Source organism: Nematolebias whitei, chromosome 3 (assembly GCF_014905685.2).
Source record: "Nematolebias whitei isolate Nwh7 chromosome 3, NemWhi1, whole genome shotgun sequence".
NCBI lineage: Eukaryota > Metazoa > Chordata > Actinopteri > Cyprinodontiformes > Rivulidae > Nematolebias > Nematolebias whitei.
Genome location: NC_056500.1, coordinates 45,554,262 through 45,572,277, shown reverse-complemented (window position 1 = coordinate 45,572,277; position 18,016 = coordinate 45,554,262). Strand labels below are relative to the sequence as shown.

The 18,016-nt window shown below is 43.4% G+C and overlaps 1 protein-coding gene across 1 annotated transcript in view; it reads right to left on the bottom strand.

Moving 5' to 3' along the window:
• Positions 1–6,601: 6,601 nt before the first annotated feature.
• The window catches only part of kif1aa (kinesin family member 1Aa), an 80,158-nt gene continuing 68,743 nt past the window's right edge, over positions 6,602–18,016 (bottom strand). The window contains exons 38-49 of the mRNA XM_037698301.1: positions 16,398–16,424; positions 14,340–14,454; positions 14,129–14,262; positions 13,977–14,038; positions 13,757–13,902; positions 10,831–11,019; positions 10,657–10,728; positions 10,433–10,554; positions 9,963–10,106; positions 9,694–9,886; positions 9,491–9,609; positions 6,602–7,248 (exon numbers count right to left, since the gene is read on the bottom strand). Coding sequence (XP_037554229.1) covers positions 7,206–7,248; positions 9,491–9,609; positions 9,694–9,886; positions 9,963–10,106; positions 10,433–10,554; positions 10,657–10,728; positions 10,831–11,019; positions 13,757–13,902; positions 13,977–14,038; positions 14,129–14,262; positions 14,340–14,454; positions 16,398–16,424 — 1,366 coding nt within the window. The 3' untranslated portion in view covers positions 6,602–7,205. The remainder of the gene's footprint in view (positions 7,249–9,490; positions 9,610–9,693; positions 9,887–9,962; positions 10,107–10,432; positions 10,555–10,656; positions 10,729–10,830; positions 11,020–13,756; positions 13,903–13,976; positions 14,039–14,128; positions 14,263–14,339; positions 14,455–16,397; positions 16,425–18,016) is intronic.

Genomic DNA, 18,016 nt, shown 5'->3' with positions numbered 1-18,016 from the left:
TCTGCAGTGAAGCGGGCGCTGTACAGGTCTGTCGTGGTGAAGAGAGAGCTGAGTCAAAAGGCGAAGCTCTCAATTTACCGATCGATCTACGTTCCCACCCTCATCTATGGTCACGAGCTTTGGGTTGAGACCGAAAGAATGAGGTCTCGGATACAAGCGGCCGAAATGAGTTTTCTCCGCAGGGTGTCTGGGCTCTCCCTTAGAGACAGGGTGAGAAGCTCGATCATCCGGGAGGGACTCGGAGTAGAGCCGCTGCTTCTCCACGTCGAGAGGAGCCAGTTGAGGTGGCTTGGGCATCTGTTTAGGATGCCATCTGGACGCCTCCCTGGTGAGGTGTTCTGGACACGTCCCACCGGAAGGAGGCCCAGAGGAAGACCCAGGACACGCTGGAGGGACTATGTTTCTCGGCTGGCCTGGGAACGCCTCGGGATTCCCCCGGAAGAGCTGGCCCAAGTGGCTGGGGAGAGGGAAGTCTGGGCCTCCCTACTTAGGCTGCTACCCTCGCGACCCGACCCCGGATAAGCGGAAGAAAATGGATGGATGGAATGGATTCATGAGTCTAACAACCTCAGGGTAGAAGCTGTTCCTCAGTCTAGTGGTTCTACACTTAATGCTCCTCAACTTCCTTCCTGAGGGGAGTGGAGCAAAAGTGTGTGTGCTGGGTGAGTGGGGTTCTTCATGATGCAGGTGGCCCTCTTCCTGCATCTGGAGGTGTAGATGTCTGTGATAGTGGGGAGACTGACTCCAACAGTCTTCTGTGCAGTCTTCACCACTCTCTGCAAAGCTTTTCTTTCTGCAGCTGTGCAGCCTCCATGCCACACGTTGATGCTGGAGCACAGGATGCTCTCCACTGCACAACTGTAGAAGGAGGTGAGGACTGAGCTTCCCAGACCAGCTCGTCTCTGATGAGCTTTCTTGATCAGGCTGGTGGTGTTGTTGCTCCAGCTGAGGTTGTCATTCAGGTGTACACCCAAGTACTTGTAGATGGAGACCACTTCCACCACAGATCCTCTTATGTTTTTTTTTTTGTTTTTGTTTTTTTGGGGGGGGTTGTTCCTTCTGAAGTCCACGATCATCTCTTTTGTCTTCTTCACATTGATGTGAAGGTTGTTCTTCCTGCACCAGCTCTCCAGGTGTTCCACCTCCTGCCTGTAGCTGGATTCACTGTTGCTTGTGATACATCTCACCACCTCTGCATCATCTGCAAACTTTACAATGTGACAGCCTGGATGGGTAGGTGCACAGTCATACATGAGCAGAGTGAACAGGAGAGGGCTCAGCACACAGCCCTGAGTGGTGCCGGTGCTGAGGGTTATGGTGGAGGAGGAGAAGTTGTGAATCCTCACTAACTGATGTCTCTTTGTTAAGAAGTCTAGTACCCAGTTGCAAATGGAGGGGCTTAGTCCTAGTGAGAGTAGTTTGTCCATCAGGGTTTGGGGGATCATGGAAATGAAGGCAGATTTTAAGTCCATAAAGAGCATACGGACATAGGAGTCCTTCTGCTCCAGGTGGGTGAGAGCAGTGTGGACCACAGAGGAGATGGCATTCTCTGTTGATCGGTTCTCACAGTTTGCCTACTGGTGAGGGTCGATGTTGATGGTTGTTTTGATGTGGGTTATGACCAGTTTTTCAAAGCATTTAGTGACTATCGGGGTGAGGGCCACTGGCCGATAGTCATTCAGACCAGTTATTGTAGAGCACTTTGGGACTGGTATGATGGCAGCAGTCTTCAGGCAGGTGGGAGCTGTTGCCAGTGTAAGTGAGGTGTTAAAGATGTCTGCCAGCACCTCGCAGTTCTGATAAGTACAGTCTTTCAGCACCTTCTCTGGGATGTTGTCTGGGCCGGGTGCTTTGTGAGGGTTAATCCTCCTGAAATTACTCCTTACTTCAGCTGAGGTCACGCTGAGGAACTCTTCTTCTGGTGGTGAGGTGAGCCTGGTGCTGGGTGGTCTGTTCGGGTCTTCAAAGCGTGCGTAAACCTGTTGAGGGCATCACGTAATGATGGGTCTCTAGGGCATTGTTCACTTCTGCCTTTATAATCTGTTATACACTTAATGCAGGGGGAGTGGTAGCGCAGATGTTAGAAGATGGGCCTGTGATCGGAAAGTTGCAGATTCAAGCCCTGGTACCGTCACCATCAAAATGTGGGTGGAAAAGGTGGAACACCTACACCTCCCTCCACCCTCATTTGCCCCACTCTGGGCCCCTAAGCAAGGCCCTTAACCCTCACCATCTGCTCCCTAAACAGGTCTCTCTTGAAAATGAGTTCTTGTGGCTCATTGCAACTAACTGTATAAATAAAGTAGATAAAATGCCCCTCCACATGCTCCATGGGTCTTGTGGGGTGAATTGACCCTGGATCCTCTGTGCATATGGGGCCTTGGCCCTCTTAATACCAGCAACCAGCTCTTTCCTTGTCCTACTCAGCTCCTGTGAGTTTCCAGACCTGAAGGCAATGTTCCTGGCTTCCAGCAGGGTGCACACCCCTGCAGTCAGTCAAGGCTTCCTGTTCTGGTAACTCTCAACATATCTGATGGTGGTGACGTCATCAGCACATTTACTAATGTACCCCAGGACTGAGGATGTGTATTCCTCCAGGTCTAGCACCTCCTCATTTTCAGCAGCTTCTCTGAAATCCTGCCAGTCTTCAGTATGGGGCCACTATTCTGTATATATATATATATATATATTCACACAAATAAATACATATATATTACCCCCCCCCCCACACACACACACACACACAGGAAATACACTGCATCTTAAAGTAATATCTTAAGTAAAAGAAAACTTGATGCTAACTTTTTAGCGAACAGCTCTTTGAAAATCACCTTAAAGGAGCCAAATACTGTTTTTTGTTTGACAGTCTGTGGTATATTTTGTATAGAATCAGACAAAGAAACTGAAGCAAATTTTAGCTTGTTGTATCACAGAATAATGGCAAACATTTGACAGTGCAGCATATTTAATAAAAAGATGAGTCATTTCTTTGTGTTGCATCATTTCCATGTTTATTATATGACAATGTGTTTGGTGAACACCAACATTGGACGCCAAGCTCCAACACTCAGACACTGAATGAACTACAGCTTTTTTTAAAGTTTATAAATGGGTGCAACTTTATAATACACTGTTCACAGCAATCGTGTTTATATACAATGCAAAATTATCTGAATAGGAAAGCAATGCACTGGTGCAAAAAAGGCGTGGAAGCACAAAAGTGTCAGTCATTAATTCACAGGTTGAAGGAACAAAGTAGATTTTTGTGTGAAGGCTGCTGCAGTGAGGTGGTGAGCGTATGATAAAAGAGTGAAAGTGTCACACTAACGCAGTCTACGATGCAAAGTTGAAAGAGGCTACAGATCGTGTAGCCTCCCATTCATTAACAGGTTATTTCAGGTTTGTTCCCTGGTCAGAACCATTCTACAATCAGAAACAGAACTGGAAACCAGAAGACCAGTGGACACAAACATTTAGGCAGAACAAGTATTTTAAATTGAATCGTACATTCAGTGTAAAAGTTTGTGAGTGCACCAACAGAACTTTGGTTGGCTCAAATGTGATCATGTTAAAACATCTGATGAAGAGAAGAAGAAAAAAAAAGACAAAGCAGAATTATGTTGAACATGTAATGGAGCAATCCTACACACGTTTGGGTTTAAATCAAAGTAAGATAATACACAGAAAGTGGGGTGTTCACCCCCACCCCCCATTATGATGCTTCAGCTGCTCACACCAAGATAACTTGAGAGGAAGGTCTGATGACCCTCCACCCTGTACTGCACAATAAATAGTTTTTACTTGAGTTATTTGAGTTCTGACAATTATTGACACATGAAAATCCTTAAATTCAACAGCATCGGCTCTAAATATTTCCACAACACACAGAATACCAGAACATATTAACACAGTATGGATTACAGCTTCAGAAATAAAATAGTAGCATGTGGTGTGATGTTCAGTCCCCTAAAAAAGCCTTTAGACTACATTGAGAAGAGCATTGTTGTATTTTTATAACAGGTTTAATAATTTGGTAAGTTTTCCTTGCATGCGAGTGTAAAAACCCACCCCCTCACTGAGCATGCTCTGTAGGCTGTCTGACCTGAGGCATGCGAACGAGTCCACTTCGAGTTCAACGTGTAGATGGGCTTAGAACAGGTTCAGTTTCAGATTCAAGACCAGTTTGAGTGAAATACAAGGCAGAGTTGCTAAAATAAAATAAAAGCAACAAAGGGATTACATTTAACATCTTGCACGCAGGGATTTTTAACAATTAGAGCCATATGCTTACAGACAATCCTGAGGTATGTCAGTGCTCTGTTGTCCTCAATCGAGTTATAAATTAAAAGTGCCGTATGTTTAGAAGATGAAGATGATGAAGATGACGAGTAGGAATGTGATATGATCTGCAGACATTTCTGAACAGCATTTTAGCAGCATGAAGGATGCCGTCCCTCAGTCATCGGTGCGGAGGCAAACTGTGCGGGGTGTTTGGAAACAAGAGGCACTACGCTGAATACACAGAACATTCAGAAAACCTGCCGCACATGGCGTGCTGTAGAGGACAGTTTTAAAGCTCGGGCTTCGCAGGGATGTTAAAGGGACATTCCAGATGCAACGGAGTGAGGTTCTGCGGAAAAGTGATGAAGAATGAATATCTTACCTGTTGTAGGAAGCTTTTTGAATGTCTGTCAGTGTACAGATTTTAAACATTACCGTAATTTCCACACTATTGAGCGCACCTGAATATAAGCCACGCCCACTAAATTAAAATAAATAAATAAATGAGTACACAAATAGGCTGCACTTGTGTATAAGCTACGGGTGTCCACATTGTAACATGAGATATTTAAACAGAAATATATTTTTTATTTTTTACTTTTAATTAAACACGTAACGGTAACATACACAGCTGGTTCAGTTTTTTAAATAATAATAATACAGTAGCCAACCAGCAAGTCTAACAAAGTTAAGTCAGGTCCACTGGACAGATTCTTCTTGTTGAAACATTTAGTCTTTTGTCCAAAAGACGTCGTCAGTCTGAGGAGCTGCAATAAACTCCCTGCTCCCCTTTGTAAGCTCCCACAACAGGGAAGGGAGGAGAGAAAGGGTGGGGTGGGGGGGACGAAGCATCTCCCCCCTCCCCACTGGACCAATGAAACCACTGGTTCATTGTGACCTGTTCGGTGATTTCATTGGTCAGATTTTTTTTATACAGGTAGTCTCAGTGAGTCACGAGGACCCACTCCCCAAGAGAGACGTGTATTGGGCAGCTATGTGAGCGCCCGGGTGTGACGAAGATAAATGTTTGGTGGCATGAAACTCATTAGTCCATCCATCCATCCATCCATCCATCCATCCATCCATCCATCCATCCATCCATCCATCCATCCATCCATCCATCCATCCATCCATCCATCTTTACCCGCTTCTTCCTTTTTGGATCGCAGGGTCACTGGTGCCCATATCCAGCTATCACTGTGCGAGAGGCGGGGCACACCCTGAACAGGTCTCCAGTCCATCACAGGGACACACAGAGACAAACAACCATTCACTCTCTCACTAAGGGACAATTTAGAGTTACCAATCAGTCTAACATGCATGTTTTTCGGCTGTGGGAGGAAACTGGAGTACCCGGAGAAAACCCAGGCACGCAAGGAGAGAACATGCAAACGCCACCCAGAAAGACCCCCAGGCAGGAATATGAGCCAAAGTGACCTGCTCGCTGAGAGGCAGCAGCTCTACCAACTGAGCCACCGCGCGGCCCTCGTTGGCCCGTCAATTATAAAAATAAAAATCCATAAATTAGCCGCAGCATTCAAAGCGTGTGAATTCAAACAGCAACGGGGTTCAGAGTGTGTTTAAAAAAAAAGAGGCTTATAGTCCGGAAATTACGGTAATTTTGCTTGATTCATCAGGAGAATTATAAAGAGTGGAGTTGTTTTTACATGGAGCTTTGGTCCTCACTGTGTTTGAACTAGCTTTTAGCTTTTCAGTCTTAAACTCTATTCCTCTAAGCTGAGACCTTTTAAAGAGTTAAAATATTATCCACATATTCCTTTTTCAGCTGATTTCCTGAGCAGGGAGCTGGTTCCTGTCTTCAGCAGTCCTTATGTTAGAAGTGGTGGACAGGTCATTAATTCATCATCACTTTTCCATAAAACACCACTTCATAATGGTCAGAAAATCCCTTTAATGCTCTCATTCTAACAATATACTGACATTTTTGAAAGTGTTATTTGGACCAAAGATTCACCTTTCCTAATCTTAAAATGGACAGTGCTGTCCATGATTTTGTCAGCACACTGAAACTGGCTCATGATCATGTTAATAAATTGTTTTAAAAGCATTACCAACAGGGGGACAAGTTTGCATTATTTAAATATTTAAGCAACCCATTAAAAAGTGCCACGTGCAGAAATTGCACCGTACTACTACTTTAGAAATATAAATATCTTTGTAAATAAATACAAGCAGAAATAAATAATAAAACTGTTAAAAATCTAAATATATCACAGTTTAAAACAAACAAAATTCAGGTAGAGAAACGAGAATGTGTCGGGAGAAATAATGAGATGGTGTCTGAGCACTTGCCGTGTAATTTTAGATACCCTAAGAGCTAAAATGGCAAATCTGTGTGGTGAAGTTTTAATGAGAATTCAGGAAACAGTGTTTAGATGCTCAGTGTCAGGACTCAAACATCTAAGACTGTCTTACATTTTTCTGCATGTATTTTTCTGTCTGATAAATCAAACCAGTTTAAACAACATAGTCATCCATAAAGAGAAGAGAAGACTGAACATGATTTTCTATGAATCGATGAACGGTGCAGCTTTAGGTACAGCTCCATGTGACTGGATGTGCAGAATAAGGCTTGATGTGTCACTGACAACAACTACAGTACGTCACACAAATGCAATCTGATACGTATCTGCTGCTACTCGCTCCACGTTCTGCACCCATCCAGCTACGTGCTCACCTCCGTTACAGTACAGTGACAGATTTGTCAATAGTTTCTTCACACTGAAAGACTCACGCGGCTGCCGAGGCCGGACATTACATGGACACTGAGGACGCCAGAGATGGACTGAGTGCAGAGTAAAGATGGCTGCTTGTGACAGTGATGGTAGAAACTGGGCTCAGCACAAGGAGAGCAATTAGAACAAGAATCTATGTACACCTTAGTTTTTGCATTAATCTTTCTCTCACATCCTCATCTGTCCGGCTCGTCTTCTCGACAGTTTAGACCTGAAAGAAGACACGAACACGAGTCTGTAACTACACACAAACTACTACATTAAAACAGCACTTCAGTTAACTACAGCGTGTGTAAAAGAAAAGTATTCACCCCCTTGATATTTTATCTGCTGCCTTACATGCAGTTCAAACAGAATGTTGTGGGGTTGTATATTTTAATTTAAACGACACATTAAGCACTGTCTGCAGAACTGCTCCATCTCTGAAGAGACAGCAGCAGTTACAGCTGCAAGTCTCTTCAGGTGTGTTTCCATGAGCTTGGTACATGTACCCTCCAGATGTTTTGCTCATTATCCATGACAGGTGTGATTCTAGGACCTGACCTTTAGGGGTGTTTAGCCCCCAGTGCACCTGGTGTTCCCAGGCTGTCTCTCATCCAAGAACTAACCAGACCCTGCTGAGCTTCTGAGATCAGATGAGACGGTGTATGCTCAGGGTGGTACGGCCATAAACAAGAAGCTCAGTCACAAATAGGACTTTTAAAGGATCATAGCAAACAAAGACTAAACTTGTGCAACCTTAAGTTACAACATATATCTACATAAAAACACACAAAACAACTCAACTAGCTTTAAGCATTAACCTTTAATTTAATCGTTAACCGATGACTCCAAAGTGTTTGTAATGCAAAATTCAAATACTGTAATGTTGTTGGAGGAAAAGGGGGAGGAGCTCCTGCAGGTAAGGGGCGTTTCACTTTGGGACAAATTGAGATCACCGATTGGTCAGTTGCTGACGAGCGTACTGGATTGATTGACAAGTGGAGTTGAGTATCTGACTTGTGCAAATAAATCATAGATTGTACTGATTGTACTGTCATCATTTATTCACTTTTATTTCAAATTTATTCCATATGTTGGTGAATCTAAGCTTCATTACAAAATCCTAATGACGGTTTCTTAATTTTTCAGGCGTGCTGAGTAAAAATTTATAAAAGAGGCTAAAATCACCACTGGTTCATGACCAAACTGCTCCTGCTCCTTCAGGTTGGACGGGTGCTGCCTGTGTTTGAAACAATCTTTAAAACAAACTAGAGACACTCAGACTGAGGTCTGGCCTGTAACTGGACTATTTCAGGACTTTTAACCCTTTTTCCTTACACCACTTTGCTCAGGTCATTGTGCTGCTGAAAGATGGACCTCTGTTCTGGTCTGAAACTGAAATCTAGTCTAAAGTACCCCCACAGCATGATGCTGCCACCACCATGCTTCACTGTGAGGATGGTGTTCATGATGAGAGGAGTTGGGTTTGCAGCAGACATGGTGTTGTCCTCAATGGCCAAAATGTTCTATTTTTGTCACATCTGACCACAGCACCTTCCTCCACTTGGTTGGACCTGTTGGTAAAGTTCTAACTGTTTACCCTAGATATTATATCATACATACAGAGGGCGGCTGTGGCTGAGTGGTTAGAGCAGTTGTCCTCCTATGCAAGAGTTGGTGGTGTGAATCCACCAGCAGTCACATGTTGAAGTGTCCCTGGGCAAGACACTGAACCCCTCATTGCCTGAGATGTGTGTCCCATCAGTTTATGAATGTGCTAAAGCTCTGATTGATCTTTTTAGAATGATTTGTTCAATTAGCCTTATAGAGAGAGTGCTGTATGAATAGATAAATGAGGACACAGATTGTGTTGTAAAGAGCTTTGAGTGTCTTGATAAGATAGAAAGGTGTTATATACAGTAAGTGCAGTCCATAAGTACATGAAGCCCAGCTCTCTGCAGGTCAGTGAGATCCTCCATCTCAAGCAGAAGAGCTGCCCAGCTCCACCTTCAGGGCTTCCTTTGACTAGATGTTTCTCTGCCCCTCTCTTATCAGGTTTAATATGGTGGAAGTTTTATAACCAACACTTTCTTCAATTTTGTCTGGCCTGTGTGAAGAGTTCCTTGGTCTTCATGCTGTCTCTTGCTCAGTGGCAGTCCTCACTCCTTACTGGAGGTTGTCAGAACCGGTTCATGTGTGCTGAAATCATTTGGCTTTTTTCTTGTCCACATGTGAATCTTATTAAAATACATATGACTGATCAGTGGAGAAATATAGTACATGGATTATAACTTGAAATCTTTTTGAATGATTTTAAACATGTTATTGTCCCATTTACCTTAATTAATTTCAAAGTATCTTGTGTTGGTCCATTACATATGATTTACCTGAAAATTCATTTAACTTCCAGTTTGTAAGGCAAGAAAATCGAATACCGGGGGGGTGAACACTTGCAACCATCAGTAACTCACCTGATAGTTCCAGCAAGGAGAGGGTTAAATGCATACAACCAGTCGTGCATTTCTTTGTCGTTAGCTGCTTGCAGCAATATTCCACGATGTTCTGTACACACAGCAAAAGCGTTTGGGGTCTGTTGAGAGAGCCACACACTCCTGTTACATGGTGCGTTAAAAAGACAAGAAAACCGTTTTATGGACGTTGGAGGATCACGGACCTTCAGCATGGCCTGCTGGTCCTCGCTGTACTCCACCTGGGCGGAGGACAGGTTGAGAATGGCTCGCTCCACCGCGTCTTTTTCTGAGTTGTAGATGTAAACGTACGGCCGACGTACAACGACGAAGCGTTTCACCCATCCGTTGGTGTTTGGCTCCAAGAAATGCAGGTAACCCTTTTTTGACACAATGGGGCTGAAACAGAAACAAATAATGACAACGTACGAACAAAGATGGCTGCACAACGCGATGAACCCAGATTCAGACTGACCTGACTCTGATCTCCTGGATATCTGGGACCAGTTTGCGAGTTCTAGGTTTAGTGTCGGACGCTCCGTTGACGGGTTTTTTGTCTTTCGCATCCGGCTGTATTTCAGGAGTAGGACTGGCAGCGTGAGAGCGAGGTGTGGGCGGTCTGCGTTACAAAGAAGCAGAAGGTGAGCTCCAGTAACAAAACACCTCCAGTCACTCTAAGAAAGACACAATCTGCAGTAAATCAATGGTTCCCAGCCCTGGTCCTTGAGGAACACCGTCCTGCATGTTTTACTTGTTTCCCTGCTTTGACACGCCTGATTTGAATAAATGGGGGATGAACAGGCTTTGGTAGAACTTGAAATAATTAAATCACTAAACCAGGTGAAACATCTGAAACATGCAGGATGGCGTTCCTCAAGGACCAGGGTTGGGAACCACGGCAAAGGAATGCAATGCAACAAAACCAACCGTGACCTTCAGACTGACCTGAGTTCAGCATTATTGTAGCAACCCTCAACCAGTGAGGGGCACGTGGAGGAGGGTGTGATTGTGTTGAGAGCGGTACTGGAGGGGGAGTCTCTGAGCATCGTGACGGACATCTCTGAGATCTGTGACAAACACACACAGGAGTCACTCGTGCAGAACCAGTCAGCAAACAGTTTGGACATGTTCCTCGAGCACATTTCAACAGAGGTCAGTTAAAGCAGCACCTTGCTCTCACTGGCGCTGACACACACGAGGCTGTAGTCTCTGTTGAAGGAGTGAGTGAGCAGCCGCAAACACTGAGAACAAATGAGAAAGAGATTAAATATGATGCTTGGTCATTTCAGCTGTGCCTTTTTTCTTCCACCCTGAACTGATGACATTCCCAAACCATGGCTGACCTTGGCTGCAAGCTGCTTCTGCCTCTCAGTGATGATCTCAGAGCTGGAGCTGGCTTCATGATCTGCCTCTGTGGTTTGATGAGACTCATCCAGGTCCTCGGGGACACAGGACTGCAGGGACTCCAGGCCTGTCTGCAAGGCAAACTCCAGCTTCTCCCTCAGCAGGAGGTAATGTTTGGTCTTCTCCACCTGAAAGAAATTAGGAATAATTATCACTGTTATGGGATGAGATGGAAAAGCTTTTGCCTCTCGGTGAGCAGGTCGCAGGATCAAATCCCAGCTGGGGGTCTTTCTGGGTGGAGTTTGCACGTTCTCTCCACACATGTGTAAGCACCATGCCTGGTGCTTACACATGTGTGGGTTTTCTCCGGGTACTCCAGTTTCCTCTCACAGACCAAAAACATGCATGTTAGTCTGACTGGTAACTCTAAATTGTTTCTAGGTGTGAGTGAGAGAGTGAATGGTTGTTTGTCTCGTTTTTTCTCTATGTGTCCCTGTGATGGACTGGAGACCTGTCCAGGTTGTACCCGCCTCTTTATTTTCATTCAACCTTTATTTATACAGGCTACTCTCATTGAGCCACAAGGACTCATTTACAAGAGAGACCTGTACCTCCCGCACAGTGATAGCTGGACATGGGCGCCACTGACCCCCATGACCCAAAAAGGAAGACGTGGGTAAAGCGAATGGATGGATGGATATCACAATTATGATCCAAAAGGCCTGAACAATAGAGAGAATTGAACTGCCTTAATTAAAAACCTTGTTTTTCTTTTGCAGAGGTCACACACTAAAGATCTGGAAATGTCTTTCCTGCCACAATCTGCTGCCTCTGGATTACAAAACTGCAGCACTGACCACCAAACTACTGCAGCCCTTCAAGCGCTTCTGATAAAATGATCAAACTTGATTAAAATTGGCAATCAGTTAAGTCAGAATATTGTAAACTTTATGACTCTTGAATATTTAGCTGATATTTTTCAGACTTCGTTTGTTTATAAATGGGAAAACGGCCCTTTGAGTTCGTTAAAGTTCAGCACCGTGTTGTATCAACCAGTTCAGCTCTCATGCTTATTGTAATACTGCAACCCACTCTAATGCACTGGTGAAACCAATATCATCAAATAAAGTAATAATATAAACATACCTTAAGCCAGGGCTATTCAACTGGCGGCCCAGGGGCTAAATCAGGCCCACAGATGTGCTCGGTTCAGCCCACAAGTGGGTTCATTTTTAAATAAAACTAGATTTTAAATCTTAAAACAAACTTACTTAATGAGAATAGCTGCTGGATGTCCGGCCCCTGAGCTCTTTGCTTTCAGTTACTGTGGCCCCTGAGCAGTTTAGTTGAACAGTCCTGCCTTAAGTGTTACCAGTAGAGTCCACCAGTGGACAGTCCATTACATGTTCAGAGTAAAACTTACAGATTTTAGTACAGTTTTATTTTAATAACAGTCATGTTGTGTTCTAGGCAGCACGGTGGCACAACTGGTAGAGCTGCTGCCTCTCAGCGAGCAGGTCCCTGGTTCAAACCCTGGTCCACGGGCCTTCTGGGTGGAGTTTGCATGTTCTATCCGTGCATGCGTGGGTTTTCTCTGGGTGCTCCGGTTTCCTCCCACAGACCAAAAACATGCATGTTAGACTGATTGGTAACTCTAAATTGTCCCTAGGTGTGAGTGAGAGAGTGAATGGTTGTTTGTCTCGTTTGTCTCTATGTGTCCCTGTGATGGACTGGAGACCCATCCAGGGTGTACCCCGCCCCTCGCACAGTGATTGCTGGACATGGGCACCGGCGACCCCCGTGACCCAAAATGGAATAAACGGGTAAAGATAATGGATGGATGGATGTTGTGTTCTTCTGACTTTTACTTATCGACATCAGCTGAACACAGAGTCAGGGGGTGTTGTGTTGTTCAGGAAGCAAGACCACACCCAGCACAGTGTACACCATCAGACACACCATCAGACACACCATCAGACACACCATCAGACACACCACCAGACACACCACCAGACACACCATCAGACACACCATCAGACACACCATCAGACACACCATCAGACAAACAACTATACAGCAATCTGTAAAAATGGCTTCAATAAGCAAAGATCTTGTATAACAATGTTAAATGGACTGTTCTTATATAGCACCTTTCTATCTAATCAAGATACAGTAAAGCTCTTTACGACACAGTCTGTGCTCTCATTTAGTGATTTTTTTGTGTTTTTAATTCCTGTGTGTTTTAAAGTATTTTGTAATGCTTGTAAAGTGTAATTATTGAGATGGTTGGTTTGAATTTTTATATTGTGAATTTGTTTTTATCTTAGGTATTTTATTATGTCTTTTTGCATGTTTGTAAAAGCAGAATTTAAATGCAATGTTTTTGGTGTGGACCCCTGGAAGAACAGTCTCTACGGTAGAAACGAATGGGGATTCTTAAATAAACAAATAAAATGAACCTCCAACACACACATTCATACAGCTCTCTAAACACCTCTACACAGATAATCTGAATCTTTACAAAGACTAATCAGAGCTTTATCACATTCATACACTGATGGGATACACATCAGAGACAATGAGGGGTTCAGTGTTTTCCCCAGGGACACTTTGGCATGTGACTGCTGGTGGAATTGAACCCCCACCTCTTGTACTGGAGGATGACTAATCTAACCACTCCTTCACAGCTGCCTCATGACAGCTTAGTGGCACCATGGCCTTAATGTTACTCTTTAAGTGACCTTGAAGCTGTGGTGATGAACACTGTCTAGTGATGGTGCATGTGCGTGTGAAGTTTAGTTAAATTATCTTGAGGGGATCAGAAGGTGGGACGAATGAAAGTTTTCAGACACATGGATGGAGACTATATCACAACACGTCCACCTTTCATCAGTGATATAATAAAACTGTAGAACTGTCACTTACATCTTGGAGGAGACTTAGCTTCTCCAGCTCCCACTGGTGCTCTATAATGAGGCTGTCGCTGCGGGGCCTCCACCCTGCCAGGTTCTCTTCTCCTCGGACATAGGCCACAGAGGTGTCCAGCACCCGCCTGCGCCTCCGTTGCATTCCTGATGGGAGACAGGAGCTTTGATTGCAAATTCTTCAACAGTGAGTCCGCACAGAAATAAATCTTTTCTCTTACCTGGACTTCCTGTATCAGCCTGGTGACATAAACTGGCCTCATAAACTCCAGTGACACGGTTTCTGGCAAGACAAGACAGTAAAAAATCAACTTTTACAAACTGAGAAAAGAGCTGCTGATTTGTTATTTTTTGTATGAGGTTTGAACCTCACCCATCTGCCGCCCTCAGGCTTCCTGTACCAAAAAGGTTGCGAATAGACCGGGAAGCTGACAGCTTTGTGTCCCGAGAGTAAAACACCATGCAGATGTCTTTGGTTATGACTGCCGGCTGCGTGCAGTTCTCCATCTGTGATTAAAGACGAGAGATTTCACCAGAGGCTGTGAGGTACTTCAGCCTCGTCTGGACACAGCGGGGTTCTGTACCTCCAGGTAGGCTGACAGGGTCATGTAGATCTTCTCCCCGTTTGGAGTCACTCGGTTGAGCAGCAGGGAGTTGTGCATGGAGCTGTCCCACGCTGCCTCGAAGCGGTAAAAAGTCCTGAGATGGTTCAGGAGAGGTGAAGGCAAGAAGCTAAGTTAAAATTTAACATCGTATGCTAACAAAATTTAAAAAACACAAATGGTTGCCTCTAAAGTCATGCTAATTTCTACTCATATGGACATAAACATAAAAACAGAAGCATTACATGTGGACGAAAGTGCTTCAGTTTGATTAAATAAGTGAGAACAGAATATGGTTTACAGCAACAACTCACCAAAGCCATGACAGAATATTTAAAAACTGTAATGAGCAGTTCAGCTAAAACAATAATGCAGATGTTGTGCATGCAGCAGGCTGATGATGCTCTGCTATGTACAAAAAATAAAATGAAATCACAGAAAAGCAGCAAAGAGGGAAATGATGGCAGATCGCACAGAGAAAAAGGAGTGGATGTATGAGAGAAGGTGAGGGACAGGGCAGTGGTACCTATGGTCAACTTCCAGTGAGATGCTGTGTGGAAGAAGAAGAACGCAGCACAAACAAAGAGTCAGGAAGTCTGTTGTGGCTGTGCACGTGTACGGCTGGGGTTATCTCTTTTAATCACGTCTGATTACACAAACTATGACGAATAAAGCTCACTATGTGAAAGGTTGAGCTGCCCTCCATACCATAACGTACACACACTTTCCCTCCGGGAGCAATAATCGCACGCTGAAAGCAGTTCTTACTCTGGCTCCCTTACATCTACAAGGACTATGCAAAGAAGAAGTGTAAAAGAAAAGCAGTGTTTCTGTTAGCCATAAAAAACAGGCTGAACGGGCTCTTCATGAGCTTCAGATGTTCGGCCCGCTGGCCCTGGACTGAAATGACCTTGTGGGAACGTGAACAGCAGCAAACAGCCTCTCACGGGTGCTGGAGTAACAACAACAACACGCTGTGTATGAAAAGGTGACACTTATGTTTCCACAACTAATTAGCAAGTTCATTAACACACATCACACTAACGCAGCAGAGAGCTGCTCGCTCGTAATGCAAGGAAGCCGTTTCCTCTTCACGCACTTCCATCGTGAGCTTCTCTGGATTTTACTGGCTCTTAAAAATGAAGGAGCCAGCACTGAAGTCATGCTACTGGCAGGACATGTGAGGGACCGTTTGGCAGAGAAACACTTGAAAATATTCACAACATAACCGCAGCTCAGGATCAAGTGCTAACAGTGAGGTAATGGTTCAGTGGCTTTTATATTTTGATAGCTGGACTGAAGGATTTAGCCAAAGTGAGTATCGTACGTGATGTGATCCAAGGTGCAGCACCTGAGTTAGGAGGACTGGTGGATGTTTTATTCTTCCGCAGCAGAGACGGGAAACAATCGGACTCTGAGGGTCAGTGGTGTTTGTACAAAAAACTTTACTCTTAAGGTCAACAGAGAACTTTTTCCATCAGTTTTTGATTTTCTGATTTCTATCCAAATTTTAAAAGCTAGCTTTTATCGCCCCCTACTGGCCAATTGTATTAATACATATAAATTGTATTAAAAAATCAAGTTGTGCAGCTAATAGGATTAAATCACTTTGTAAGAAACTGAGCATTTAACTCAATTTGATCTCCTCAGAAATTAGTAATCAAACAATTTATAAATCAAAACAGGAAGTCTTTTAAACTTTCTGTCCAAAGGTGCAGCATCCGACTGATGATTTCTAAAAATCACTGCAGCAGCTGCTCAACAGTTTGACACCTCCAGCCAAATGTGAAGCAAAGCAGGAGCATGCAGACCCCGTCCATCACACAGCCCAAACACACGTCCAGGACGAGTCGTGGACACATGCGAGACCACATCGCTTCTCATGAGGGGGAGGGCAAAAGAAAAGACAAACAGTCAAAGGTCATGGCAGATCAGGTGAAGGGGACAACACATCACAGACTGTTGATTAGAGATGACAAAGAGTGGAGGAAGATGAAATGTTTGTGTAACTTATCATACAAACAGAGGCAAATAATATACCTAGGCATGTCCGAATCAAGAAACTGTCTGCAGAGCAAAAACAAAACAAAGCAAAAATAAAAGGATAAAATGTTAGCATCCATTAGTTCAGCATCTTAAACCACAGCTTGAAGCTCAGAGATCAAATGACAGTTTTGACCAGTCGGGTCATTAACAGGATTTTTTAATATATTTTTTGTTTTGGCTGCTCCCTTCTTCTGAGGTCACCACAGAGAAATGAGTTGCATGGACTTGGGAATTATTTTTACGCCTGATGTTCTTCCTGACACAACCACAGACCACTGAGCTACCACGGCCCTCTGTGTGGAGCAGAGAGCTGACATCTGGGGCGCCCAGGGGAGCAGATGGTGGGGGTTAAGGGCCTTGCTCAAGGGCCCAGAGTGGGGCAAATGAGGGTGGAGACAGGTGTGAGTGTTTCACCTTTCCACCCACATTTTGATGTTGTTGGTACCAGGATTGAAACCAGCGATCTTCCGATCATAGGCCCACTTTCTCTAACCTCTGCACCACTACTCCCTATTAACAGGATAACAACTTAAATAATAAATAATAAAACATTTGATTCACTGGGACCTCTGGTTAAAGCAGCATGGAGCACTGCTTTAGACTGAAACTTAACTCAAACTAAAACTAAACTCAAACAATGACATCACTATTAAACTGAATTAATCAGCAAAACATCATATGTCACAAGAAGTAAATAAATCCCTCTATTTTGCTCAAAAATAACAATATTAACTACAGTTCTGACTGGACTGCTTTTGATCTGCAACACTTAAAATACGCTTGGATCTTATATTCAATTATTCCATAATTATTAGCAAAAAAGACATTGTTTTCATATGTGATGCAAATAGTTTGATGTAAACTGAACTGGTCCAAATCACTGGCACATCACTAAAATTCAAGGACAAAATTTGGAATATTTTAAATGGAAGAAATTTCTATAAAACCAGTAAATAAAAAAAAAAAAAGGCCAATACAATCCGTAAACATCAACTTTACTATGAACAAATTATTTGACTGCAGACTCTTTGGTGTCATGTGATCTTTTTGATCCCAGAGGCACCAAAACAGCCTCACAGCGCAAACACCAAACGCTTCCTTAACGTTCTCTTGAAGACCGTCTGATTCTGTCTGCAGCAACACTCATGCACTGCAACACCAAACAGCACTTCTTTACTTATACTATTAGAAGGATGTTTCGCCCATTCAGAAATGGGGATTTATGGAATCATTAAGACTAATTATTGTCTTACTTATACTACATAGCTTCTAAATGACCCCATTTTGTATAAATACTGTCTTCTTAAAGCATATATATATATATATATATATATATATATATATATATATAACCTCCCAAACCCCTGGACTTCTACTGTGCAATACTACTGACATTTCATACTCTCAATCACCTTAACTACCTCACTAATATCCATAATGTGCAATACAATTGTGTAATACTTGTATTTTTTTTTTTTTTTTACTTTCATTATTATATCTATATTGCGTTACATTTTTTATATTTTTAGTGTGTGTTTAGTGTGTGTTTAATGTGTGTTTTCTTAAGGCGTGTTTTTGCACTGGAAAAAGGAGTGGCTCTTAATTTCATTGTA